The sequence below is a fragment of the Manacus candei genome, unplaced genomic scaffold (assembly GCF_025592945.1).
Source record: "Manacus candei isolate 608988 ecotype Guabito, Panama unplaced genomic scaffold, ASM2559294v1 h1tg000151l, whole genome shotgun sequence".
NCBI lineage: Eukaryota > Metazoa > Chordata > Aves > Passeriformes > Pipridae > Manacus > Manacus candei.
In genome coordinates this window covers 824,341-849,876 of record NW_026138199.1, presented here as the reverse complement: position 1 = coordinate 849,876, position 25,536 = coordinate 824,341, and the positions used below count along the sequence as shown (strand labels likewise).

The following is a 25,536-nucleotide window of genomic DNA, read 5'->3' as shown; positions in this document are numbered from 1 at the left end:
ACGTAATTCCTTTCACGAGGGCACACGCAGTACTCCTGTGCAAAGTCCTGTACAGTAGCTGATCCCAGAAAAATTAATCTCATGCCCCAGAGCAGTGTTGGGTCAGCTTTGACTATTTGCCTGTTGCTAGAACTTGGAACCTTTGCTGAACCTGTACAGTAAAATCTGACTTTAAAGCAAGGGAACTGTGTGTCGTTCTGCTCCTTTTTTAAAGTATTCCTCGAAAAGGGTGGAGCCTGCTGGTCTGTGCCTGCCTGCTGCAGGGCAGAGTCCTTTGGGTGTCACACTGCTGTGTCAGAATGAGAGCACTTTCCTCCTCACCAAGCCTAAAAGGGAGCATTGATGCATTATTTGTAGGCTCCATCCTTCCTCTAGCCTGTTTTAGTCCTCTGGAAACTGAAATTGAGGACACTGGTCCAGGTTTCGGGGCTCAGGGTTGCTGTAACTGCCTGAACTGCCTCCTCTCTCTGCCCATCGTTGATCGGAGCAGCACAACTGCTGCAGAGGCCCTTTGTAACAGTCTTGACTGAGGTTCCTGGGCGTGAAAACTCACCATCGGCACCCCCCGGCTGGGGCTGCAGTGCAGTGTGCCCGGCTCGGACACGGGTGTTCCGCCGATCCGAGGCTCGCAGGACACACTCAGGGGTATCCAGGGCGCCGGGCAGGGATGGGCGTTCCTTGGTGCCCGTGGTGGCTGTGCGGGCTCTGAGCGCCAGCTGCGGCCTCCCGGAGAGAGGAGGCTTTTCCCTGGTCCCGGCTCAGCTCTGTCCCTGTCCCCGGCGCTGTCCCGGCTCAGCCCTGTCCCTGTCCCCGGCGCTGTCCCGGCTCAGCCCTGTCCCTGTCCCCGGCGCTGTCCCAGCTCAGCCCTGTCCCCGGCGCTGTCCCGGCTCAGCCCTGTCCCTGTCCCCCGCGCTGTCCCGGCTCAGCTCTGTCCCTCTCCCCGGCGCTGTCCCGGCTCAGCCCTGTCCCTGTCCCTGTCCCCGGCGCTGTCCCGGCTCAGCCCTGTCCCTGTCCCTGTCCCTGTCCCTGTCCCTGTCCCCGGCGCTGTCCCGGCTCAGCCCTGTCCCTGTCCCTGTCCCTGTCCCTGTCCCTGTCGCGGCCGCTCCTCTGAGCACGGGCGCCGAGGGCGGGGCCAGTAGCGGGGACGGGACACGTGTCCACGTAAGCCCCGCCCATCACTGGCCCCGCCCCACTGGCTCGTGCCGCGCGGGGCCCGCCGGGAGCGCGCCCTTCCCATGGTGCCCCGCGGCGGCTGAATGGGGCAGAGCCAAGATGGCGGCGGGCGCGGCCCCGGCGGGCGGAGGCGCCCTGTTCGAGTGCCCGAGCTGGTGAGAGGGGCCGGCGGGGCGGGAGCCGCGCCCTCGGGGCCACCGAGCCGGGGCGGGGCCGGCGGGGGCCGGGCAGGAGCGCGGCCCTGCGGGGGCCGCTGTCGGCAGCGGTGCGGGCCCTACCCGCGGGGCCGGGGCTGTTCCCGGGGCTCGGACGGAACACGCGGTGTGGTACAAATTAAATATCCTGCTCCGGGGATGTGTCCAGTGCGGGGAATCTGCCAGCTTGAAACCAGCCCGGGTCGTTTAGTATATTGAGTTAAGAGGTCAGGGCTGAATGAAGTGTTGGAGAAGCACCGGGCCTGTGAATTGGGCGGGTGGGGGCAGTGGAAGGGAGGGATCCCGTGAAATCCCCCGGCCTGCGCTCCTGCCGGGAGCAGAGCCTGGATCAGGGGCCCGTCGCTCGTGTACTTCGGGTGTTTTCGGTGCATCACGGAAGCAATCTCGCTGCGCGGTCTCCGGGTGCCCGAGCAGCGGGGCGGGCGCGGTTGTGTTTTAAATGGCCCGGACAATGACACACCATCGCACCCGAGAGCGGGAGCAGCTGTGCCAGCCCGCCCTGCCCACAGCCGCGGTACCTCAGTGCCCCGGGACAGTGCCCAGTGCGTGCACACAGAGCAAGCATACTTTCTAATTTTGACCTGGTTTGTAAGTGCCTGCTTTAGGTGGTAAAGCCATTTAACCCTCTCGTGGAAAAGAATTCCTCATGTATTTTAGGATCTTGTTTGTGCTGAACATACACAACAACAAACATCTACATGAGGCAGGGTGGTGTTCCATAAGGTGATGACACAATAGAGTAGATAAAGCAAAAAATTATTCTGGATATTCAACTTGAAATTTGAAGTATCATCTGTTTTATTTTTTTCTTAGTGTTTTTATACAACAGTGATTACAACATGTATTATATTCCCTGGTAAATTGGAATGTCTTGTGCCTTTGAAAGCTGTAGATGGAACAGCTTGTGAAATGCTTGGTCTCAGTGGCTTGGATGGTATTGCAGAAGAATTCCTAAAGAAATCCCATCTGAAGGGGAGGCTTGGAATACCTGTACCTGTGAGGGCCTCCTCAGGTACCTGTTTTGTGGCTTTAGCTGCAGCAGGGCAGGGTCTGACAGAGCTCCCCGCTGCCCTGGTGTGGTTCTGGAGCACAGTGTGTTGTGTTGAGTGAGAAATGGGATCCAGGAGATGATCCAAGCCAGGGGGGCACAGCCGAGCAGCAAGGGGGGCATGTTTGGGTGCCTGTTTTATTCTGACAGTTCTAAGATTTTTGGTAATTTGGTTTTTGCAGCCTGAATGTCCTTTTACAATAATAATCCAAAATCCTTCTTGGGTGCAGCAAAGCTCTTGTTGGACTCTCTCCTTATACATTCTAAGGAAGCTCTTTGTTTTCCCTCAGGCTTCTGCACATTGTAATAGTTTCAGGGACCGAGTTTGGTCCAGCTGACCCTGTGTTTGTACATGTGTAGTAAAGGAGTGCCTGGTACAACTTGGTCTTGTCTAACTGGCACGTGTAGACGTGGCAGCTAATATTGGTGAAAGATATGTGTGAAAAAAATTAACATTTTCCCTTAATGCTTCTTTTGAAATGGGTAAGCTGTTGTTTCCTGAGTGTAAAAACAAAAAAGTAAACTAGCAGTAAGCCGGTCTGGAGAACTTGCAGTCAGTGTGTGTGTTCTGTGAACCCAGATGGGAAGTGTTGGGTCTTTGTGGCTTGCCCCTCTAGTAGCGAGGAGCTCTCCTATCAGGGATTGATTTGTTTCTGATTTATCTTTACAGTCTGCAAAACAAGTAGAATATATTTCGTGTTAAAGCTTTGGATGCTTTCTACTGACATTTACTGAACTGAAGATTCCAGCTCATGGTTTAAAAGTGTCTGTTCCTTTCAGAGCAAACCAGAGCACACACAGGTATGGTGTGGAATCAGTGATGGGCCTCTGGGATTCTCCAGAGTTCTGCAGTAGCAGGCTTGGACCAATAATGGGGTCATTCAAAGTTCTGACTTAATGGAAAGTCTTAGTGCAAATGTGTCCTGCAGGAAACCTGGTCTCACCCAAGCACCAAAAAGTCTCCTGCACAGGCAGCACTGCAGTTCTTTGTACCAAGAGCTTTGGGTGACCAAGAGCACGGAGCTGCAGAGAGTCTTCATGGCCAGTAGCAGCTTCTTCTGTAGTGAATTTTCTTCAGTCTCATGAACCTGTATTAAAATGAAAATCACAGGCTTTATCTGTCTATTTTGCTGCCTCTAGTGGAAGTTGGCTGGGGGCTGTGAACACCAATCATATGACAAGTATATCTTAAATATAATCGAAAGGAATAGATTTTTTTCTTTGCCTTTAAATTGTTCCCCATGCTTTTGGGGTTTGCCTCCATCACTGTACCTCTTCCCTAACATGGATAGTGTTTGAGTACCCCATTTCCAGAAAAGACTTCCGCACCAAAATTCACAGCTTTTACTAGGCTTAAGTTGTGGCTTTGATTTAGTTTTTGTGCTGTTATATGTTACTTCTTTGTAGCCCATAGAATACTTGTTCTTTCTTTCCTTGTATTTCCAGCAGTTAAACTTGCTCAAGACAGATGAAAAACAGTGGTTCCATCTGAATAGTACTTGCTGATGCCAGAACTTGTTTATGCCTGTACTGTAACTGCTCCATACATATTACAGATTTGAGCTGTGCATTTACAGGTGGAATAAAGATGTTGCCAGTACTTCCTATGCATTAAAATTTAGCCATACTATGAGACTAACAAATGTCTTTAGACAACAATTACATATCCTAGTTTTATTAAGAGTTTTGCAAACCTTTTGGGATGGTTTTAGAGGGTAAAAGTGACTTTTGTGAGGTGCAAATTATCTGATGTGTAGGTCTGAAGTACACCAGGTGTTTAATGGATACTGCCTGCCTCTCCTTTTGTCCTGGTGTAATTTGCATTTGGAATTCTGAATTTCTTTACTCTGTCTTGACACACCAGTAGTGAGGATGTCAGGCTTGTCCTGGAATGGCACATTTGAAATAGTTTGTTTTAAAAGCACCAATTGTTTCTCTTCAGTTTCCTCGAGCCAAGAACTGACTATTCCTGGCAATGCTTTTACACAGATTTCTGGAGATGAGCTCCAGAGTTCTGAAAATTCCACCCTGTCCTTGAAGTAGGGCATGAAGGTGTGTACAATAGTCACAGAGGCCACCATTTTAGGGTGTGACTAAATTAAGGTTCTGAGTCCATGTTTAGAAACCCAACGAATTGACCTAATTTTGAACTAACACAACAGAATTAAAGCTGTCCTGTCTATGTCCTTAATAGCTGCAACTCAGAATTTCTCTTGGTGACTTACTTCAGTGTTGCTGCAGAGTTTCAGCTGGATATGGGTGTTGTAACCCTGCTGGCATGTCAGCATTGAATCTTTGTCCTGGGGAGGAGATCCTGCCAGCTGATTTGAGAAACTTCAGTGCTGTTACTCGGCCACTGTAGCCACCATCACATCCCAGAGTGTTGATGGCCTTGTCCTCCCTTTCCAAAATGGTTTGTCATTGTTACTCAATATGTTCCTTGCAGGCTTGACCTTAACTTGGGCTTCTCTTTCTCTTTTTGCTCATCTGTCCCTGCTATTTCCCATTGCTCTGTAGTTCTGGAGGGTTTGCCATCAAGGGCAGCAATAATCTGTTCAGTTCCTCTTAGAACCATCCAGACATACGGCACAGAGACGTGGCCTGGCCTGTGGAGCATGAGGTGGTGAAAGCAAAGAAACACATTTCTCTGCTTCTGGTATAAAAGAAAGATTTCTTTGCTTGTAGCTGTTTTAATCTTTTAAAAACCTGTGCTGGAATTTGTTTTTGTTCAGTGGTATCCCTTGTAAATATTTAATTACTGATTGTTGTAAGCAGTTGATGTCTTCTATAAGGCCAGCAAATTCATGGATGCAGCTGCTGCAGGAAAATCTGAGCATCACCTGCTTGACTGTGTAGGGAAGGGACTAATTATTCATGGCAGGAAAGCAGAGGTGCTGTGTCTGCCAAAGCCTGACAGTCAGATGGGCTGGCTCTCTTCAAGACTGTTACTTACAGGACACACAAGAAACAATCATTTTAGGAAACAATCATTTTAGGAAACAATCATTTTAGGAAGCAATAGAGGATTCGTACAAGAACCATGAATTTATAGGGAATTGACTTTGAGGAGGTAATAGCAGTTGAACAGTCTGTGGGCTGACCCCATTAGTGTTGGGGTTTTTTATTAATTACCTTGACAAAAGCGACCACAACACTCATTGGTGACATAAGTGTGGTCAGCATAGAGGCCAGAGAATTATCCGGTCCTTGTGGTATAATATGAAGACCAGAACTGTAAAAACAAGATAAAGTGCAAAAGCGAATGATGGAAAATGGGGACTAAGAACAACAACTACTTCAAGCCATAAAGTAACTATTCAGAAGTAAAAGGACACAAGTTTATATTCAGAAATAAGAGAACAGATACACAAATATGTCAGCTGAGCACAGGGTGACCGTCAGTCACCAGTAACACAACTGTTCAAAAATTAGTGAAAATATTTAATACTGTACCTGATATGTAATAATTTGGGGCAATCCCAAGCACATACACAGGCTGGGTGGAGAATGGATGCAGAGCAGCCCTGAGGAGAAGGACTTGAGGGTGTTGGTTGATGAGATGCTCACATGCCCTGGCCACGTCCACTGGCAGCCCAGAAACCCTTCCTGTGCTGGGCTGATCCCACAGTGTGGGCAGCAGGGGAGAGGGGGATTCTGCCCCTCTGCTTTCATGAGAGCCCACCTGCAGTGCTGCCTCCAGCTCTAGGGCCCCCAACATAGGGACTCGAAGCTGCTGGAGAGAGTCCAGGGAAGGCCGTGGTGACAGTCTGAGGGCTGGAGCCCCTCTGCTCTGGAGTCAGGCTGGGAGAGCTGGGGATGTTCACCTGGAGAAGAGAAGGCTCTGGGGAGACCTTAGAGCCCTTTCCAGTGCCTAAAGGGGCTCCAGGAGAGCTGGAGAGGGACTGGGGACAAGGGATGGAGGGACAAGACAAGGGGGAAATGGTTTTCCACTGACATAGGTCAGGGATAGATGGGATATTGGGAAGAAATTCTTCCCTGTGAAGGTGGTGAGGCCCTGGCACAGGTTGCCACAGAGAAGCTGTGGCTGCCCCATCCCTGGAAGTGTCCAAGGCCCGGTTGGAGTAACCTGGGCTAGTGGGAGGTGTCCCTGTCCATGGCAGGGGGTGGAACAAGCTGAGCTTTGAGGTCCCTTCCAACCCAAACCAGTCTGGGATTCTGTGTGTGAGGTAGAGAAGTGTCATTGCTGTTGTAGGTGCTCATGAAAATGTGTAGTCTGTGTTAATTGTACTTATTAAAGCTTATCTGTACTTCAAAAAGGGATTTTTTTTTTATATAATTGAAGAGAAAAAACAAGAAACATAAGAATGGAAATTAAAGGATTTGATCAAAAAATTAGTATGGAAATCAAGCTGTCAGAATAACAAAGCTTTGGAATGACTTCCTGGTAGGCATAAAGGTTACAGTCCTGTCTTCTTCTGATTTCTACGGGTAAATTACAGTGCCAGTATACCTGTTCTCACTCTGAAAATGTAGGAATAATCTTATGAAATAATTGTTGCATTGTTGCTCACTACTTAATACTCATTTTCCTATTTAATCAGTGCCATTAAAATTAATTTTTTGATATCATAAAACCTGTAATTCTCTCTAATAGAATATTTATGGCCTTGCTCTCAGAAATTAAATTTTATATGCAATTTCCAAATTTGACTGTGTTCCATGGAGACTTTGTTCCTGAGTAAGTAATGAAGGGAACCAGAGTGAGCCAATAAAATCTAGTTCTGTGTGAAACTCCATTTGTAACAAGAAAAGGTGCACAGTGCCAAGGTAAAGTTGGGCAAATGCTTTAATCCAAGTGGAATGCTTTGTTTGGTCAAAGCAGCCACATTTCTCATCAGAAATATTCCATAAAACAATGCATTTTTTTTCTACATTCAGGAAAGGTCTGTACCACAAGCTTTTTAAACTTTGTTTCTTACAACTGGAAGTTTAGCCAGAATAATGTTTCTAAGAGCAGAGGAAGTTGTCTCCTGAGCAGGCTCCAGTGCTGGCCTGGGCTCAGCTCCTGTGCTGTGTGTTGTGCTCTGAGAAGGGCACAGCACTCGTTTCCATTACCAGTGCACACGATCCACAACAACTCTGTGATCAACCAACATCTCAGTGAGAGAAGGATTTTATTTATTCTGATTTCTTTCTGTAGAGAAGAGCATAAAACCAGCCAAAATCATTGGAAACAACAGCTCAGAGGGTTTCCTGTCACACTGTGCATCAGCCTGAAGTATCCCATCCTCTTTTGTGCTTTGACCATCAGGCACAAAGGATTTAGGGAGCTCTTGAGAGTGCCTGGCTGAAGCCACTTGAGGTTTGCAGTTTGTCACTCTTTTTATCAGTTCTTAAGAACTTTCTGACACTTCTTTGAGTTCCTTGGACTCATAGTGAAGAAAATCTCTGATGTAGAATGTCCTGATCCAGAGAATTCCTTTAATGATAGTGTCCATGGCCATGTTCTCCGTGCCAATCAGCTCTGTGAATTTTCTGGAAGGCTTCACTTCTCCCTGGAAGCTTTGGCGATTCAGGGGGTGGTCTGAGCATGCTGTGTCTCCATTAAACTCACTCAACTAGTGACCAGCAGTAGGTTCCCAGGTGTTACTTCCAGGTCACTTGCAGGATGCTGCTCTGTGGAGGCCGGAGATTTGCAGGCACTGGGGACTGTGATGCACTGTCTGGAGGGTACAGAACAGCTGCTTCTTGTCCATTTTTAAATGTGCTGGAGCAGAGTTCTGATGGGAGAGCACTGGGCTTGGGGCAGTGCTAAGGGCTGTCCCTGTGTCTTCTGTGGAGGGGACAGTCTGCTGACCTCAAGTAATTCTTCATCCTTCAGAACAATGTAGGAAAATTAGTTTAGTGGATATTTTAGCACATTAGTTAGTGGAAGAGGACTTTTTTCTTTTAATATTGGAAATAAGATGGAAAAAACTACTTTCCTGTAACAGCACAGGGCCAGCTTTCTAACAAACTTTCTTCTAGTAGATTTTCGTGAGAGATTTCCTTTCGTGTTTTACTCCTTGATCCATGAGGTGAGAGGTGTGATAAGGCAGAGCATGTGAGGGGTGGCTGATAGTCCCAAATCCAGCCATTACTTCTGATCTTTGGTGACTCTGGAACTAATTAGTTTAGAATTTAAAACTGGAAAATCTTTCTACTTTTTTTCATTAAAAGGCTTTTAAAGTATTTAAGTTTGGCAGCCCGAACTGTGACATTGATTTAATCTGTTCCAAAGGTGTTTTCTAACAGAAATTACTTCTGTTTGTTTTCAAGGTATCATAATCAGTATTTACAGCCTTCCTGTGTTCAGTGTTTTGCAGGAATGGGTAGATAGGGGAAATACTGCCTACAAAGGATTCTCAGTCCGAAAGAAGCCAGAGAATAGGTACATTTTTCCAGCAGTTTAATTCATAGCTGAAGACACTGCCTTGTGCTACTGCTGGGCTTGTTTTATGAGTTCAAAATAAGTTGAAGGTAAAGGCAGAGTAAAAATAACAGCAAGGGTGAAAGTAAAAATAGAGGTGGCAATGAAAAATCAGAGCTGATATATGGCAAAAGATGACTGTCAGACAGGAATCAGCTTACAGAAGAGAACAATAGTTGTGCTGCAGCACTTGGGAGCTCTCCTGTGACGTGTCAGGTACAGGGAGGGCCTTGCTAAAATGTGTGTTGGGACAGACTGACCATTGAGTATCCAGGAAGAGATCACTGAAAGGAAAAGCAGAGGCCAGGCTGAATAAGAAGTAGACTTACCTGTAGAATGACTTTGTTGAGAGGTTTAACTATGTGGAAAGAAAAAACAAAGGTTGGGGAAGCAGCTGTTGTTTGATCAGAGTAAGGCAGCCGTGTGAAAATTATCAAAAGTTGCGTTGCAGAACTTGGCAATTTCAGAGGACTGGGGAAAAACAAGTTTTCCAGTGCTCAGGGGCAGAAAGAGGAAACAGTGAGAAGTGGACACGAATCCGTGACAGGAACCTGTCTGTCAGTGCAAACTGAGCGCTGAGATCTGCAGGGAGCACAGGAGGAGACAGCAGTGCTCAGGTGTAGCCTGGCTGTAAGATCCTTGAGTAGTGCTTAAGAGGAGGCAGTTCCCTGACTGGTCTGTCCCCCACACCACCATAATCCTGTTTCTAGAAGCAGTCACCACTTCAGCAGATTGTCCTGGAGCTTCGCAATCTCTGCTTTTGCTGCTGCCATTCATTCATCCATCAGTATTAACCATGTGCTCATTAGGGTGGTACATCCACAGTCGTAGAGAAGGGCCTGGCAAGAAAACTTGTCCAAGTCCCAACTAACAGATTCAGAAAGGGACAGAGAGATCTGGGCAGGCTGATGTAATGGATTGGGAGCAGCAATATTGCTTGGGAAAGAAATGAAGTAGCAATAACAGAAGACTGTATTGTATTAAGTTACTGAGGAGAACTGACCTGGGGACACAGAAGAAACCATCACGTTTTAAGGCACATCCCAGAAATGTGAACATCAATATTTAACCCCCTCAAACAACTTCAGTTACCAGTTACCTTCAGTTACCTTGTTTTCTTCTCCAGCCACCCTGAGGACGTGGCTGCCCACTGTCACTGTTTCCTGGGCTGGCTCCATGCAGGGAGCAGAATGGGAATGTGATCTTGGAGTTCCTCAGAAGGGCAGTGGTGCAGCTGAGAACTGGGTCACTGCTGCTGCCTACCCAGAAAGCTGGTCCAGCCTCAGAGACAAACTGCAGAGTGTTATCCATGAGGAAGTGCTAGAGATGCAGACTTTGAGAGATCTGAGTGAAAAAAGAGCCTTTGCTGCCAACACCAAAGATCCCGTGTGGTGCAGGGCAGGGTGTTGGTACCCCGAGGGTGTTGTGGGTTTGAGCACTGCAAATGCCCTTCTGCTGATCCCCGTGGGTTCTCCCACGTGCTGGCATCTTGCTGTGCCCCGCTGAGTCCCACAGGCTCTGTGCTGTGTTTCCAGGTGGCAATAATGCTGGCTGACAGGTGAATCTACCCTCAGGAGGTGAGCAGGGAGGAGCTGTAGGGCTGGGGGAGCTGAGCTGCTGTTGGGGTAGAAGAGGATTATGCTGCTGTCCCCTGGTGGGGCCCCTCTGGTACTGGAGTCTGTTCTGTGCGATCATAGGTGAGCCTGGAGGAACTCTGGCAATTGGACAACACCTTTATAATATTACAGGGGTGTGCAGAGACCTTTTGGGGGTTTTTGCCATTACCAGTAGTGGAGGGGAAGGGTGGTAGAAATTCCTGTTCCCCTCAGAAGCCAAGGGTAGAGATGTGCTGTTTTGAAGGTGACATGAGAAAAGAGAGCCCTTGAACAAACAGTCCCAGCTTACCCCCTTCTCTACCTGTTAGTCTCTTCCTGCCTTATATCAAGTTCTCTCAGGAGCTGCTCTCTTGTGTAAATCAACTGGTTTCCACCTGGAGAGATAAAGCTTGAGATGCCTCACATCCTGTTACCTTCACTCTTCCCATAAAAAAATCTTGGTTTATGTGTTTTCAGAAGGAATCTGCAGGGAGGAAAAGAAAATTATGCGATTTTCATATTTCCCCCAAAATACTTCTGCTTACATTTGTGTAGGTTTGGTCTGAGCTCAAATAGAGTTTTAGCTCCAACACTAATAAACTTTTTATTAAATGTTTTGATACTATATTTTGCCTTTCTTTATTTTCCAGGGCAGGAAAACCACCACCTGGCTTACACCTGGATGTAGTCAAAGGAGACAAACTCATTGAGGTATGGAAATTGGGTTTGATGGATTTGGTGTGTCATGTACATAGGCACCAGCAGTAGAACATTTCCCAGCATTTTCCACACTTACTTATAAGTATTTCCTTTCTCTCTCGTATTCATTATTTTCAAATCAGTTTGTTTTGCTCTGAAACTTCAGAATGAAGTGACTTTTCCCTTGCCTGTGCTTTAAGGCAGCCTCGTGCCATGCAGGGCTTTCATAGTTTATCTCCCAGTTAACTGTACTGATTGAAGGGATACAGCACTGCAGGGCTCAGCAAGCAGTGACACAATTATTGAACATCAAACCTGCCCTAGTAAGAGAGACAAAAAATAAAATGTTTGTAAGGGAGCCTGATTTCTTCCAAACTTCATTTTGGACCAACGTTGACATTTTCTTCCCTATAAGATACTTGCACAGGAGGTGCCAGACTGCAGCAGAAGGCACATTGTCCTAGGAACTTCAAGAGCAGGAATTGAATAACGTGGTCAAGAAATCTCAAATACAGAAGAGTAAAAGTAAAAGCTCTTCCCTTTGTACCACTTGTTTTGAGAAACCTGTCTGGTCAGTTAATTTTTTATTTTATAGTAAGGTTAACCAGGCACCCTGTATCTTGTAGGAGTGCTGCCCTGTCCTACAGTATGAAACACAGCTGGATTTTTCCTCCCACATTCAGGATCTGTGAACATCACAGATACAGCAGGTTAATTTTATTACAGCAGAGGAATTTGTCTGTTGTGCACCGCCTCATTCTCTATTTCATATTTTATCTTATGTCACACTTAATGAATAAAGGAAAGTCTCTAACAGGGTTGACAGAGAGGACCCAAACCAGTGAATGTATTTTAGCTGCAGAGAGACTCCTGACTTGCAGTTGGCTAAAACAGAAATTTTTCTGGCCAGGAAAACTTTGCAAAGCTGAGCCAACTTTTCTGAACAAAAATTGGAAAATTAAGAAACCGGTGTTAGATCAAGATTTAGGTAGCTTAAAATCTTTGCTGGTATTTAGCGTATGCTACCACAGAAGCATGAGACAGTATTAAGTGTTCCTTCTGGTGTCTAGCAGCACAGATTTACTGTTTGGAATTTGGTTGAGTTACCAGTATATGCTTTGCATAGGAGAGCAGATAGAGATGTCACAAATAGGTGTCTCATAAATAAACTTGTGTTTTCTCAGGCCAGAAACCTGTAAAATGAGGCTTTCCTTTATAGTCCATTGCTGTTTCGAGAGAGTGCTCTTACTCTGGATTTAAAGACGAGAAATTGGCAAAGCCAGTCTTGACCTGAGAGATCTTCGTTCAGCATTCATTGGAAAGGAGATAGATACTGGCACACACGTACTGCACATTCAGAGCAGCTTCTTTGTCCTGCAGGATGTGGCTGAGCTGGTTCATACCAGGACTCCAGGACTCTCCTTCACCAACACCGTGGCTCTCAAACCCTTTGCATTGCGATTGTCTTGGAACCCTGGGCCATGTTTTCAGCCTCTCCTGCTTCTGTTATGTGTTCAGAATCATGTTCGAGCTTGGAGAGCTGCAGCAGGATTGTTCCTGAGCTCAGCCTTCTCAATGCCACACACTTGCTTGTGCAGCTGCTTTGGGCCTTGCACTGTGTGTAGGTGATGGCTTCAGTCCTCTAGTCTATGGTGGTTACCTGAAACAAGGTCCTGTGTGTGTGCATGGGAACTGTGCAGCAACTGAGCAGCACTTGGATGTGATCCACATGTTTCCCTGTTTGGTACAGCTGGCAAAGAGTTCTCCAGTTTTGTCTGTCGTGGCAGGCAGCAGTAGCCAAGGAAGAGAGCTGTTAAATCCCGTGGGTTACTGAGCACTTGGTACTAACCGAGCCATCGGTGTCTCAGCCTCGTGCCGAGGCCTGAGGGTCACCCTGTGATTGCTGGGTCTGCAAAGTGCAACAGCAAAACAAGCCATGCAGTGTTTAAGCTCAGTGTGTGAAGGAAAACACTGGGTTATAGCTCAGAGGCACAGAACATTTTGGAAACATTATCTTAAAGTAAAGTCAATAGAATTATTTTCTCTGATGGTGATTTGTTGCATTTCCAATTTATGAATTTGTGTCTTTGAAAAACTCTCGAAGTGCTGTCCAGTCAGGGACAGGTTTGTGTGTTCATGTGTAACAGGTGCAAATGAAAACTTAGAGGGTGCTTTCGGTGTCAGTTGTGGGCAAAAATAAGAAATTGTTTGGCCAATTTTTATGATACTTGAAATCATGAGATAACTGCTTGTGGAGCTGAGCACTGTTTGTGGAGGAATGAATCAGCTTCTGAAGATCCATCCACTTGTTCTTATCAGAGCTGTGTTAACACAGGACTTTTTTTCAAATTCACAATTAAAGGAAAAGTTAGTGCTCGTCTTTCTTACAACATGGAATCATAGAATTCCTTAGTGCAAAGGTATTGAGCATGGGAAGAGTCAGGTACTGATCTAAATGAGTAAGGAACTGTGGAATATGGGACATAAATCCAATGCTGGGAAGCTGAATCCTCAAAGAACCTAACCAGGCTTCCTCAAAAGATGTGTTGTAACAAACAGTTATGGTGTTCTCGGATCAATAACTGGATGAAACAACTCTGATCCCAAGAGAAAATATCAGTAAGACTCATGGAACAATGGTTAAGACTTGCAGGGAAAAGCCTCGAAAGGGCACACTGGTGTGGAGAGTGTACAGGGAGGAGGTGGATGGATCTGTTTATAGGTGGGATAAAAAAAGTCAAATAAAATTCAACCAGAAAAGATGGAGGAGACCATGTACTGATTTAAGCTCTTCATCAGTGGCTTATACTTTCTGGTTAACTCTGAGGGGTCTTGTGAACACCAACGTTTGTAAAGAGACAGAAAGTGATGATAAAGTGCCCAGGTCAGGGCAGAACCCAGAAGACTCGATATAGTGATTTCTCTTGTTTTTAATCTTATTCAGATTATTACACTGAGGCTTTGAGGTGTGTTGCTCTGCACCAAACATAGATGGATTCAGGGGAGACGCCTGCATGTTTTACATGTCCCAGCTGGAGGAAAATCACTTACATTTTGCATTTGCACCTCATTTGTCATGAGACCATGTAGTTGCAGGTGAATTGCCAATTAAGCTGTGATTGCTGGTTTACCAAATGACATGTGGACTCACAAAGAAAACTTTTTTGCGGTGTAAGCCTAAGTATTGGTACTTTTGTGAATTTTCTGCCAGTTTGTGTGTCACTGAGGAGGTTGATGAAGTTGTTATGCTTTCTAGCTGTTTGTTTTCATGTAACTGCTTGAAATTTAATATCTTGTAGTGCTGGTTGAAATTGGCCAGAAGTTGAGAAGTTATTAGGTTTAATAGATGTCAAGAACTGATAGATACACACACTTTGATCACCTAAATACTCTTATTTTACGAAAGCAGGACAAAATATGTGAGTTGGTAGATTTTATAAAGCATTCGCTGTCATGAACTGGTGCTCATGTACCTTGAGCTGCTGAAGAATAAGACCTTTAACTAAGGGACCAATTAATTGTAAATCATCCTGATGTATACAAGTGTGGAGTCAGGTTGTTCAATTAATTTCTAGTGACCTAAAAGAGCGAATAAACATACAGAAATAAATTAAATGCTTATTACTGAATACCAGATGGTGAGAACTTGCAGTGTTGGGGCTGATAGATGTTCAGCAGAACACTGGAAAATCCAACCTGGAAAACAGAGCAACCTTGGGGGAAAATTGGGAAAAAAACAGTGGGGAAGTGACGTGACTGTAGCAGTGCTAAAGCCTTGAAGTTCATAGTCGGTGGGCAGGTAAATAGATGTGACTTTGCAAGGTGACCTGTAGTAGAAGCTGAGGTCCCTGATGGGATTTTTGTCCTTGCAAATAAGGTGGAGGAGTATAAATACTGTGTCTTAATTCAAGCTGTCTCCTTATTTTCTCTATGACTTGGTGGTGCCACAGAATGAGGAACTCTCGGGATGGTCATTGTGTCAGTCTGACAGCTCAGAAAAGCCCCAGAGCAGCCACCTGGATCTACTCAGATACACTGGCTTTTGTAGCTGAGCATGTGGTTTGTACCTGGCAGAACTGAGGAGGAAACACCTGCTGACTGGAATGGTGCTGCCAGAGAGGGGGATCCTCAGCATCAGCCACCCTACTGCTGTAACCCACAGCTTCCCTGGAGCAGCTGGGACACCCATCTGACCAAAGGCACACTGAACCAGTCCACTCAAACAGGGAAAGATTAACACAGGAAAAAAAGGCTTTGCAGCCTGAAAACTTGTCTCAGATGTGTGGCAGTGAGACTGAGGAGAGGATAGAGGCGCTGGGAACGGAGGGAGGGGGAGAAATCCATGTGCTCAAGCAGGCAGAATGCTAGTTCATCTCAGCCTGGTTCATGAGGTTTTCTGATGGAAAATGTATCCTCAGCATTCCTTTGATGATGCTGTTGAAACGTGTGGGCTTTGTTAAATGTTTCAAAAAGCAGGAGAAGCCTGTTAACAGATGTGTAACGCACTGCCAGCCTTTACTTTGTCCAGCTGGAGCAGGAAAATATAGATTAGATGAAGTTCTTGAGAGCCAGGGAGAAGGTTCTCCACCTGCCCTGCTCAGGTACTGTAGCATTCAGGTGCAAGAAGTTCCCTCAGCAACATGGTCTGGTAATGGAAATACTGCAGGACTTTGTCAGCACGTCCCTCACTTTATAGAGATGGTTTATGGAACTTATATTAAGGTTTCTAAGATCTTGTTTGAAGAAAAGATTAGAACTAGGATGAATAAAGAAGAAATGCCTAAAAGTAATGGTTTACTTGAATAGACTAATATGGATTCCTATCACAGCACATATTCAGTATAGTTTTGCATCTTTATACCAGAGGTCTGGAAACTCCTGCAGGTCCAGTTCTGTACAGAAGTATAATTTTGATGTTGTGTATCAGACCAGAGATCACTGAGCGTGGGTTCCTGCCTTGGACAGGGCCCAAGGTCAGCAATCGAGGAACGTGTTAAAATCTTTGGGTGCAGATGTGAGAGAGAATCTCTTGTGTGAGGCAGTCTCATGATTTGAAGAGGCTGTTTTGTGTTGGCTGGTAAAGAAGGAAATAACTGGGACTCTCACACATTCATCTGTTCTGATTTTACAAAGAGCAGATTTGAGTTTCTGTATTTACCAGTACCAGACTAAACTGAAATATTGATGAGCTGTTGATGCTTCATTTTGAATTTGCTCTGTTTATTCATGTTCTTGAATTTTTTCAGGAAGATCCAAAAGATTCTAGGAGTCTAATATGCTTCTCTGTTTGACATTCTACTCAGAAACTCATCATTGATGAGAAGAAATACTATCTCTTTGGGAGAAATCCTGATCTGTGCGATTTTACCATTGACCACCAGTCTTGCTCTCGGGTCCATGCTGCCTTGGTCTATCACAAACATCTCAAGAGGGTTTTCCTCATAGATCTGAACAGCAGTAAGTAGTGTGGCATTTAACCAGACAGAAGTGCAATATTTCAGTGCTTAAACATTCTGAATCTGAGACACTTTTTCCTTTCCCACTGTTGTTTGCACTGTGTGGACTGATGGATATAATCGGAATTTGCGTCCTAGGGAAAGATGGGTAAGGGTTAGAGCAAAGGAGTGTCTGCTCCAGTCAGCTTACATCTGCCTCAGTTCTTATTTAAAACATTTCTAGATTCTTTAAGAGGCAAAAGGAGAGGAGGAAAGCGACTTGGCCTTCACAATTTTAGCAAATCCTTCTCTTGGGTGGTTTCCCAAGGTCTGAAACTTGTCATGTGGTTTTTTCCACTGTCTAGACATAGACATAGACATAGTACATTGGGACCTGCAGGAATACAGAAAGTAAAGGGTGTTTGTAATTGATTTCCATGACTTTTTGAGGACTTCTGGTGTGTGTTATCTCAGTGTGTGAGATGATGGGTACAATGTACATAGCCGATACTCTCAGCAGTCCCTCAGTGCCTTGTACCTCAGAACAGTTATTACAGTTTCTGAGATTCTCAAACTGGAGCTGGAATACCGTGAGCCCAGTCTGGTGACTAACAGACTATTTTGCATTTTGACGCCCTCAGCACATGGCACGTTCCTGGGTCACATCCGCCTGGAAGCCCACAAACCCCAGCAGATCCCCATCGACTCCACGGTGTCATTCGGAGCCTCCACCCGCGCGTACACCCTGCGCGAGAAGCCGCAGACGCTGCCGTCGGCGGTGAAGGGGGATGAGAAGATGGGTGGTGAGGATGAGGAGCTCAAGGGGCTGCTGGGCCTGCCAGAGGAGGAGACAGAACTGGATGTGAGTACGATGGCACACTGTGCCTCAGTGGCATTGCCAGCTAGGACAGCATTCCCTGCTTGTTTGCCTTAAGTCGTGGAATCATTTAGGGTTGGAAAAGACCTTTAAGATCATCAAGTCCAACCATAAATCTGACACTGCCAAGCTGCTACAACTCACCCCTGTAGGCAAGGGTTCTTGTTAATAGATCCCTTGGGGCAGGTTAGAGTGAAATGACACCGAATGACTGGTGTTTATAAATACATATATATGTAGGGTTTATTTTAGAACAGTTTGTTTGCCATGGAAAGGAGGTCTGGAGCTGTTTGGGTTATTATTATCTATAGTAATATAGCTAAATAAAAGCATAAAAATAACACTTAAGAAAATATATAAGGAAAAGATAGAAAGGATAAGAGCAGAAAGATCTCACCACCTATGGATCCAGTGATGAAACTTGATTGTTGCAATTTTGATGTCCATTGGCTGAAGTGATGGTCACAGACTTGATCTGTCGGGGGTGGGGGAAGCCCTTGAAACACAAAATCCAATGGATTAATGTAGGCTTAGGTTTACATGGGAATGCCCAGGTAACTCCCCTAGGGGGGGATTTGTTTTACACTGTCTGTTGCAAGCCTGTGGATCTGTTGCAACACTGTGGATCATGTACAATCCTCTGGTGGAAGGCCCCAGAAAAGTGCCCGAGGGGCACTTCGGGGGGCTTTGATGGTTTATGACACCTTGCAAGACATGACAGCTGCCTCTCACATCAGCATATTTGAACCAGTAATGCCTCATCAGAAGGGATTAAAATCTTCAGGCCCAGGTGTGAATGTCCTAGTATCTCCCCCAGAGAGGGAGGGGAGTTTTCACCCCTGAGCCGGTTGTGTAAGGAAGGACATTGCCATGATAAAAAGCACTATCCCACCTCACAGGATGTGCTGCTTTTCAGCCTGTTCCCTTAACTGTCTCAAAGCCCAGCTTGTCCCCTATGGTGGTGGATGTTCACCCCCTCTGCCCCTGAGCTGTTCCCTTGCACATCATCAGCAAAGCACCTGCTGCTTTTGCAAATGGCCAGTTGTTTGAGCCATTAGACATTACCATTTCAGTCCCTCACACAGGCCCACCCCTAAACCATGTCCTTAAGTGCCACATCTACATGTGTTTTAAATACCTCCAGGGATGGTGCCTGAACTACTTCCCTGGGTAATACTTCTTTAGGTTCAGTTTCTTAATTTCTTGACTGTGAAGATAGTCTGAGGTGTTTCTGCTGACAGATACACCTAAAGCATCTCGTCTGCCATGATAAACCTGTGATCATGTTGCTTCCCAGAATCAGGGACATAATATTCTTAATATCCCAGTGGTCATCTCACTAAGGCTTGCCAGGGCACACATGCTTCAGGTCGGGTGGTTTCCCACCTTTTTCCCATTGTCAGATACCTGTGGGAGAAAGCAGTGTCTGTGGCATTCACAGGATTGTGGATGTTGGAAGGGAACTCTTAGAATCATCAATCAGCTCAAGCAGGGCCAGCTGGAGCGACTGCCCAGGATGGTGCTCAGTTCTGAATCTCTCTGCAGAGACCCCGCAGCCTCTCGGGGCAGCTCGTTGCAGCCCTGAAGCTCTGCTTCTTCCTTGGGGTCTGAAGTTGAAACTAACCAGTGTCCTGTGGTCTTTTGATGTGCACAGTCACATGATTAAATCAGATTTCATACACTAGTTGCTTAAACTCTTTCGTTTCCAAATTTGCCATTAGAACCTGACAGAGTTTAATACAGCCCACAACAAGAGGATCTCCACGCTGACCATTGAGGAAGGGAACTTGGACATCCAGAGGCCAAAGAGGAAACGGAAGAACTCCAGAGTGACGTTCAGTGATGACGATGAGATCATCAATCCAGGTAAGGACTTTGCTTTAATATTTAGTTGATGCTCTTCAGGACCTCCTTCTTATATTCTCATAGGGATTCCTCATGGCTGCATATGGATAAGGCAGTCAACATTTGGGATCAGCTGTTTCAGAGAAGCTGCCACATTTCTCACTGAAGTCTTTGACCTCTCTCTTGTTTCTTCTGTTGTACCTGTAAAGTAATTGTGTGGTCTGTGCAGGATGGGGACATCACACTCAGCTTCATTGCTCAATATTTTGTCAGATATAGGAAAGATGTCATGGGTCCAAAAGGAGGAAGGTTTACATTTTTTGCCTTCTTTAGAATCTAAATGGGAATGGAACTTGTTTGTTTTTCTTTGTCCCCTAATGCTTTACTTACCTGTTGCCTCCGGGGTATCTGTCTCCAGCTCAGAGGGTCTTTGCTACTTGTCTGTACATCTGAACCAGGTTGTCCTCAATCCTCATTCAAACTGATGCATCTGAACACATCCAATTCCAAATGAGTCTTTTTTTCTCCTTTAACTGTTCTGTATTAATGGCATTCCTATCAATGATACTTTATATGGATAGTATTCCTGTTAATAAGAGTAGCTAATTAATGAGCCGGCATTTTGAAATATGGTGTGGAGGTGGTTCCACTGGCACAGTAGAGCACCCAGAGTGACCATTTTGGTTTATAAGGTGATGCAGTTCAGTGCTCAGAACATCCTAATGCAAATGCCAGTCATTCACATTGCAAAAAAAAAAAAAAATAGTTTTTCCAGACTTTCAGGAACTTATATTGACTGCTTCTGACTCCTCCTTCAAGGCCCCCCAAGGACTTTGGGGACTGGCTGCTGTGCCTTTAGCATGTGCAGTGCCTTGTCAGCAGCAGCTTTCAGCCCAAACTCCAACCTGTGTGATCCCAAACTGCCCATCCGGCTGCTCCCCTTCCCATTCTTCATTTGAGGGAAAGCATTCCTTACCAAGATGCCTGGTGAGCCAACTGGAGACAAAGCCACTGGGTGTCCCTTGAGCCCCATTCTTTATTTGGTCACACTTGTGCTCGCTGGGAAGTGCTGAAGTGCTGGCTTTGGGAGGAGAAGGTCTGTGTTCCAGTTTTCCCCGTGGGTTCTGCTTTGCCCGTGTCCTCACTGAAGGCATCGCTGTTCTTGCTTTGCAGAGGACGTGGACCCATCTGTGGGGCGGTTCCGGAACATGGTACAGACAGCAGTGGTCCCTGTGAAGGTACGGAGTGACTCCCATGTTCCTCATTAGCACCTTACATTGATGAACTCACTGTATGAAGTGCACCTTAGAAACAGACCGTTCCAAAGTGATGTCTGTGTTTCACAATTGTCTTTTTTTGCAAATTCGACCATTTCCCTTCAAACCCAGGTTTCTTCAAACCCTCTTTTCTTCAATGACACATGGAATCAGTGGTGATTTTTTTTTCCTCCCAAAAACAAACAGTTTACAGAAATTCGGTGCATTATTTCCAGACATCGGTTAAAATTGTGGGAAGTGTGGAAAATAGAGGGTAAAAAAGAGAGATTGTTTGTTTAAATACTGAGTGCTAAAGGTTTCATAAGGTTGTGTACTAGAACATCTTGCTCCAAGATGAGTGTGTGTTGACAGTGCTCTATTTAATTGGAATATGTGAGGAGGAGGGAAGATCTGCAAAGCTTCAGAGCAGCTAAGCCACTATGTAACAGCAATTCCACTTGTTGCTGGTATAGACTAAATAACATCACATGGAGAAGGATACTTTTCCATAAGCCCGACTGCTGGAGAAGATTCCAGTGATCAGGAGCAGAATTACCCAAATGATCTCGAAGTTGCAGTTTCTTTCTGTGGGGGAGGGCAGGTTTGTGTTATAACACTCTCAGGCACATGGTGGGATTGTTGGGGTGTCCTGTGCTGGGCCAGGAGTTGGACTGGATGATCCTTGTGGGTCCCTTCCAACCCAGGACATTCTATGAGTCTGCTGGCTAAAGACCTACTCAGTCTTCATTCAGCTCAAGACTGGCAGGAGTATAGAGCAGGTGAAAAGGTGCTCAGGCTTCATCTGAGTTACACCTGAGCTTCAGCTTCTGTCACCCTTCCTGCATTGTGCATCTTTAAGAGTTTATTATTGTGGTTGTCAGGGAAACCCAGAAGAAAACTTGAGGGACACAGACTGGGACATTGTCTGTAGGAACTTTGTATGTGGCAGATTTAGATGCCTTTTTGGGGGGAAATAGCCTTGGTGTCGAGTTTGAAGAGCTTGATGGTTTCATGCCTTTACAATAACTCTTTCAATACTTGTGCCTGCAGAAGAAGCGTCTGGAGAACGCGGGCTCGCTGCCCCCGGAGGACTCCACGTCCCGGCGCATGCAGAACTTCCCCTACACCGGGGGCTTGTACGGGGGGCTGCCCCCCACCCACAGCGAGGCGGGGCCGCAGTCGCACGGCGTGCACGGCACCGCGCTCATCGGGGGGCTGCCCATGCCCTACCCCAACCTTGCCCCCGACGTGGACTTGACTCCAGTTGTGCCCTCCACAGTGAACATGAACCCAGCTCCAAACCCGGCCGTCTTCAACCCCGAAGCTGTGAATGAACCCAAGAAGAAGAAATACGCCAAGGAGGCCTGGCCGGGCAAGAAGCCGACCCCGTCCCTGCTGATCTGAGCTGGGCTGAGGGAGGGTGGGAGTCACCAACTCCACAAACTCTTCATGTGCGTCTTTTTAAACTTTCAGTGTTCTAACAGATGTAATACTGAGATTGGAGAAGTGAAATATCCTTTAAAGATCTGTCTTCAAACATTTTTATATGTCTGTTTAAAAAAAAAAATACAGCTCCCAGCTCCTTTTGAACCAAAATCCCTGCAGCCTTCTCTTAGCCACCACTGTCCCAGAGGTCTTTACACTGAGTTTGGGTCCGCCAGTCAAAGAGGCAGTCACAGTTCCATTCTCACTTATGGCATGGCCCTGCAGATCCGTGTGTTTTGGTGACAGGCTCGCTGTGGGTGACACTGTTCCTGCTGGACATGCTCACAGCAAATGTTTCTGGGGCCAAGCCTTGCAGAGTCCCATTGATAGGAGTTGTAAAACTTGCAGAATATAGGTCAGCTTTTATTTTTTATATTTTCAAAACCCACCAATGTGGGGCATTCTCTTTTCATTATTATTATTTTTAGTTTGCCTACAGCTTGTTTTAATTTCCATGTAAAACACTAGAGCATCCCATGAGTCGTAAGTTAAGATGGACAAGCAGTAGGTGGGTTCCTTAGCTTTGTTCCAGTACTGCAGGGTGGGGGCTGTGGGATGGGTACTGGGTGCACAGGTCAGAGTGTCTGATGGGGAGACAGGCGCTGTCTGCACTGTGCTGTGGTGCCAACAGCCCTGGTGACTCCCCTGGGATAACTCAGGGTGAGGTTAACACAGAGAACAGTTTCTTTTACATTTGGTGGCCCTTGTAACTTAGTGTCATTTTTATTTGCAAATGGAACTTTTAAGCTTAGCATATATGAGATGCAACAGGACACAAAGCTGAGCAGTTGTCAGCAGAGCCAGAGGACTGGTTCCCTTCCACACCTAAACCCCCAATCTGCAAATATTTTGGCTGCTGGGAACAGCAGGTGAGGATCAAGTGCTACTGAGATCCAGAATAGGAATTCTCAGTAGAGATAATAAAGCAGTGCACAAGCTGGTTCCATAATAGCACATTTTTTGATTCCTTCATCACCTTTTCCCATTGAATAAAATGAGAAGCTTGATGGGTTTTTGCTCCAGCCCTTCAGATCTGTGGGCTTAGGTTTGAAAATGATTCACATGTCCAGACACTGTGGCTGTACTTTACACAAGGTAAGGCCAGAGCTCTCTTATTCTTCGGTTTGCTCTGGGGTTTTTGTAAACTCTCTAGTGCAGTTCAGCTACAAGTCACATTCCTTTGTTGTTTGGGGGATCCAGAAAATGTGCAGCAAAATGAGACCCTGCTCACTGTGTGCAGGACTGTGGCTGCCTGGTGAAGTAGTGCTGGGGTGCTGGATCAGTACTGTGTTCCAGTGCAGGGGGTGCTGGATAGTGCTGGAGCAGGGCTGTGTTCCAGTGCAGGGAGTGCTGGATGCACCAGACCCTTTTGGGCAGATGCTCCAAAATCCAAGTGAGTTCTGCTCCGTGATTGCTTCTATCATGTCCCTGAGGTAAAGCTGCCCCGCTCACGAGAGCGATGGATTCAGAGACTGCTCTGTTCCCTCCTTGCACCATCTGTCCAGCTCACACTATTCCATGGGTGGTTCAGCACCTGCTCTATGATCCAGCTGTGCTGTTCTGTTTAGTTGCCATTGATGATTCAGCCCTCGGGCATTTGTTCTGCTTCCCAGCACTCCCACAATGACTCTCCAAATCTTTCTCCCTTTAGTCTGGCCTGTAGGATTTTCGTTTCCCACTCAGTTGCTTTCTGAAGGCAACTCTTTAGGATAAGAATAGTCAGGGCAAACAAAAGTTGAACAAGTTTTCTTCTTTTTCTGTTTTATTTTGGGGTTTTTTTGTCTGTTGGGGGGTAGTTTTGGTTTCTTTGCAAGTGGCTCTTTGCAAGATTTTTCTTGACAAGGGAAGCTTCACTGCTCATTGTTTTTTAAAGCTCTTCTCCTCCCTGGCTCTGAACCAGCTCTCGTTATTTCAGAGCTTAGGGGCCACGGCTGGCCAGGAGGGGACAGGAACATCAAGGGGCTTTGTACAGACGTTTGTACACTTGTGTAATATGTAATAGGCCTTTTCACACTTCTGTTGAGCTTTTTAACTGTAACCTTTACTATGTTGTAAATTAAATGCGGATTTTGCCAGTTTGGAGTGTGTTCGTTCCAGTCTGCACTGGTGCAGCTGAGGCTGCCCCTTATGCTGTGGCTCATGGGAGGATCCTGCCATGGCAAAGTGCACTTCTCCCTGCAGGCCTTGTCCTGCCTCAGGCTGCAGCTCCTAAAGCTGCTCGTGACCCTCTCTGCTGCCTCGTGCTGCACTTTGGCACATGAGTGACACCTAACAGTGGATTTTGAACAGTGGTTACCTTTGTTTTCCAAGTGGAGTTTTTCCTGATTCTGGCCTAATTCTCTCTGTAAGTTGTACTTCAGAGCCCAGCTCTGCTGCTCTCATTGCCCAGGCTGCTGCTCTGACACAGCATGGCCTTGGGCAGGCTCAGTCCCCGGGGACACTGCAGTGAGAAACACCAACCTGGGGCCTGCTTACAGAGAGCCATGGGACCTGCACAGGGTTGAGAGGGACTCCCCAGCTTTGATGAAATCAGCAATACTTATGCTCTACATAATTTTTTTCCCAATGAAGCAGCAGCTGGGGAGGGTACATTTGCACTGTGGTTTTGGCAGCAGGCTCACAGTTCATGTGCAAGCTGCTCACCTGCCACAGGCAGAAACCGCTGGTGCAGGTGAAGGGTTCCCTTTGTGGTCTGACACTGTCAGTGTGGGTTGGTGAGCTGTTCATCTCCTGTATTAAATGAAGGATTTAAAAGGGAGGCAACTTGCACAATAAGCAGAAGACCTCTGCAGTGTGAATGCAGAGATGGGAGCGAAATGGAGACTAGTTTGCAGCTGAATCAACAATGATTGAGCTAAAGAAGATAGTAGTGTTTTCCAGGAACATCTGTCCTTGCAGCATTCCCTGGATTGTCACTGTAACCCTTCCTTTGTCTTTCGGTCTGGAAATACGAGAGGGCAGCACCAGGGGGCAGCCGCAGAGCTCGAGGTGAACTGACAGGGGGTGTGTTCGCAGGGCTGTTCAATGAGGTACTGGTGTGTCAAACCCTGCACTGACACGCCTGAAAGCAGGACTTGTTGGAGAGGAGCTGGGATCATCCTGGGGCCCTTCAGGAGAGCAGGAACAGCTTCCAGTGCAGAACGGGTGAGTGTGCAGTTGTGCAATTACACCAAGGACTTTGAAACCTCAGTGGCACGGGGAGAGACCACAGGAGAGGGCTGGACTGCAAGACATGGCTTGGGAGAAGACCTGGGGCTGTAAGGGCGGTTGCTGGGCTCAGGGGTCAAGTGCTGTTTGAGATGTGCTTTTTCAAAAGCAATCAGGACAGCTGTAGGTTCTTTGATCTCAAAACTCTCAATCTAGCAGTAGTAGGTAAAGGGGAAAAAATGTTTCTGCTTTTGCTTCTCAACACCAGGTACAGCCCCTCATCCATAGGAGCTGTGTGGTGTCAGTGGGCCTTACCTGCTGGGTGTGGGAA

At 46.4% G+C, this 25,536-nt stretch overlaps 1 protein-coding gene and 1 non-coding gene across 3 annotated transcripts; both read left to right on the top strand.

Moving 5' to 3' along the window:
• The first annotated feature begins 1,212 nt into the window (after positions 1–1,212).
• Positions 1,213–24,133, top strand: PPP1R8 (protein phosphatase 1 regulatory subunit 8). 2 transcript variants are annotated; one of them, XM_051772278.1, is made up of 7 exons: positions 1,213–1,328; positions 11,112–11,172; positions 16,464–16,617; positions 17,237–17,457; positions 19,194–19,338; positions 20,491–20,555; positions 21,624–24,133. In XM_051772278.1, the coding sequence occupies exons 1-7, from the start codon at positions 1,273–1,275 to the stop codon at positions 21,975–21,977; spliced, it is 1,056 nt and encodes a 351-aa protein (XP_051628238.1). In that variant the 5' UTR covers positions 1,213–1,272; the 3' UTR covers positions 21,978–24,133. The 2 variants fall into 2 exon arrangements, with proteins under 2 accessions (XP_051628238.1, XP_051628239.1); XM_051772279.1 differs by lacking the exon at positions 16,464–16,617 and having other exon boundaries at positions 1,313–1,328.
• Positions 12,993–13,157, top strand: LOC127463184 (small Cajal body-specific RNA 1). The gene has a single exon (XR_007900689.1). It is a non-coding gene; the product is annotated as a small Cajal body-specific RNA 1 (non-coding RNA).
• Positions 24,134–25,536: the final 1,403 nt, after the last annotated feature.

Bases quoted from the DNA above. Each gene is read 5' to 3' on its own strand.
- PPP1R8 (XM_051772278.1), top strand. From the start codon at position 1,273: ATGGCGGCGGGCGCGGCCCCGGCGGGCGGAGGCGCCCTGTTCGAGTGC. The intron at 1,329-11,111 runs GTGAGAGGGGCC...TTTATTTTCCAG, and splicing joins CTGTTCGAGTGCCCGAGCTG to GGCAGGAAAACCACCACCTG. The intron at 16,618-17,236 runs GTAAGTAGTGTG...TGACGCCCTCAG, and splicing joins CCTCATAGATCTGAACAGCA to CACATGGCACGTTCCTGGGT.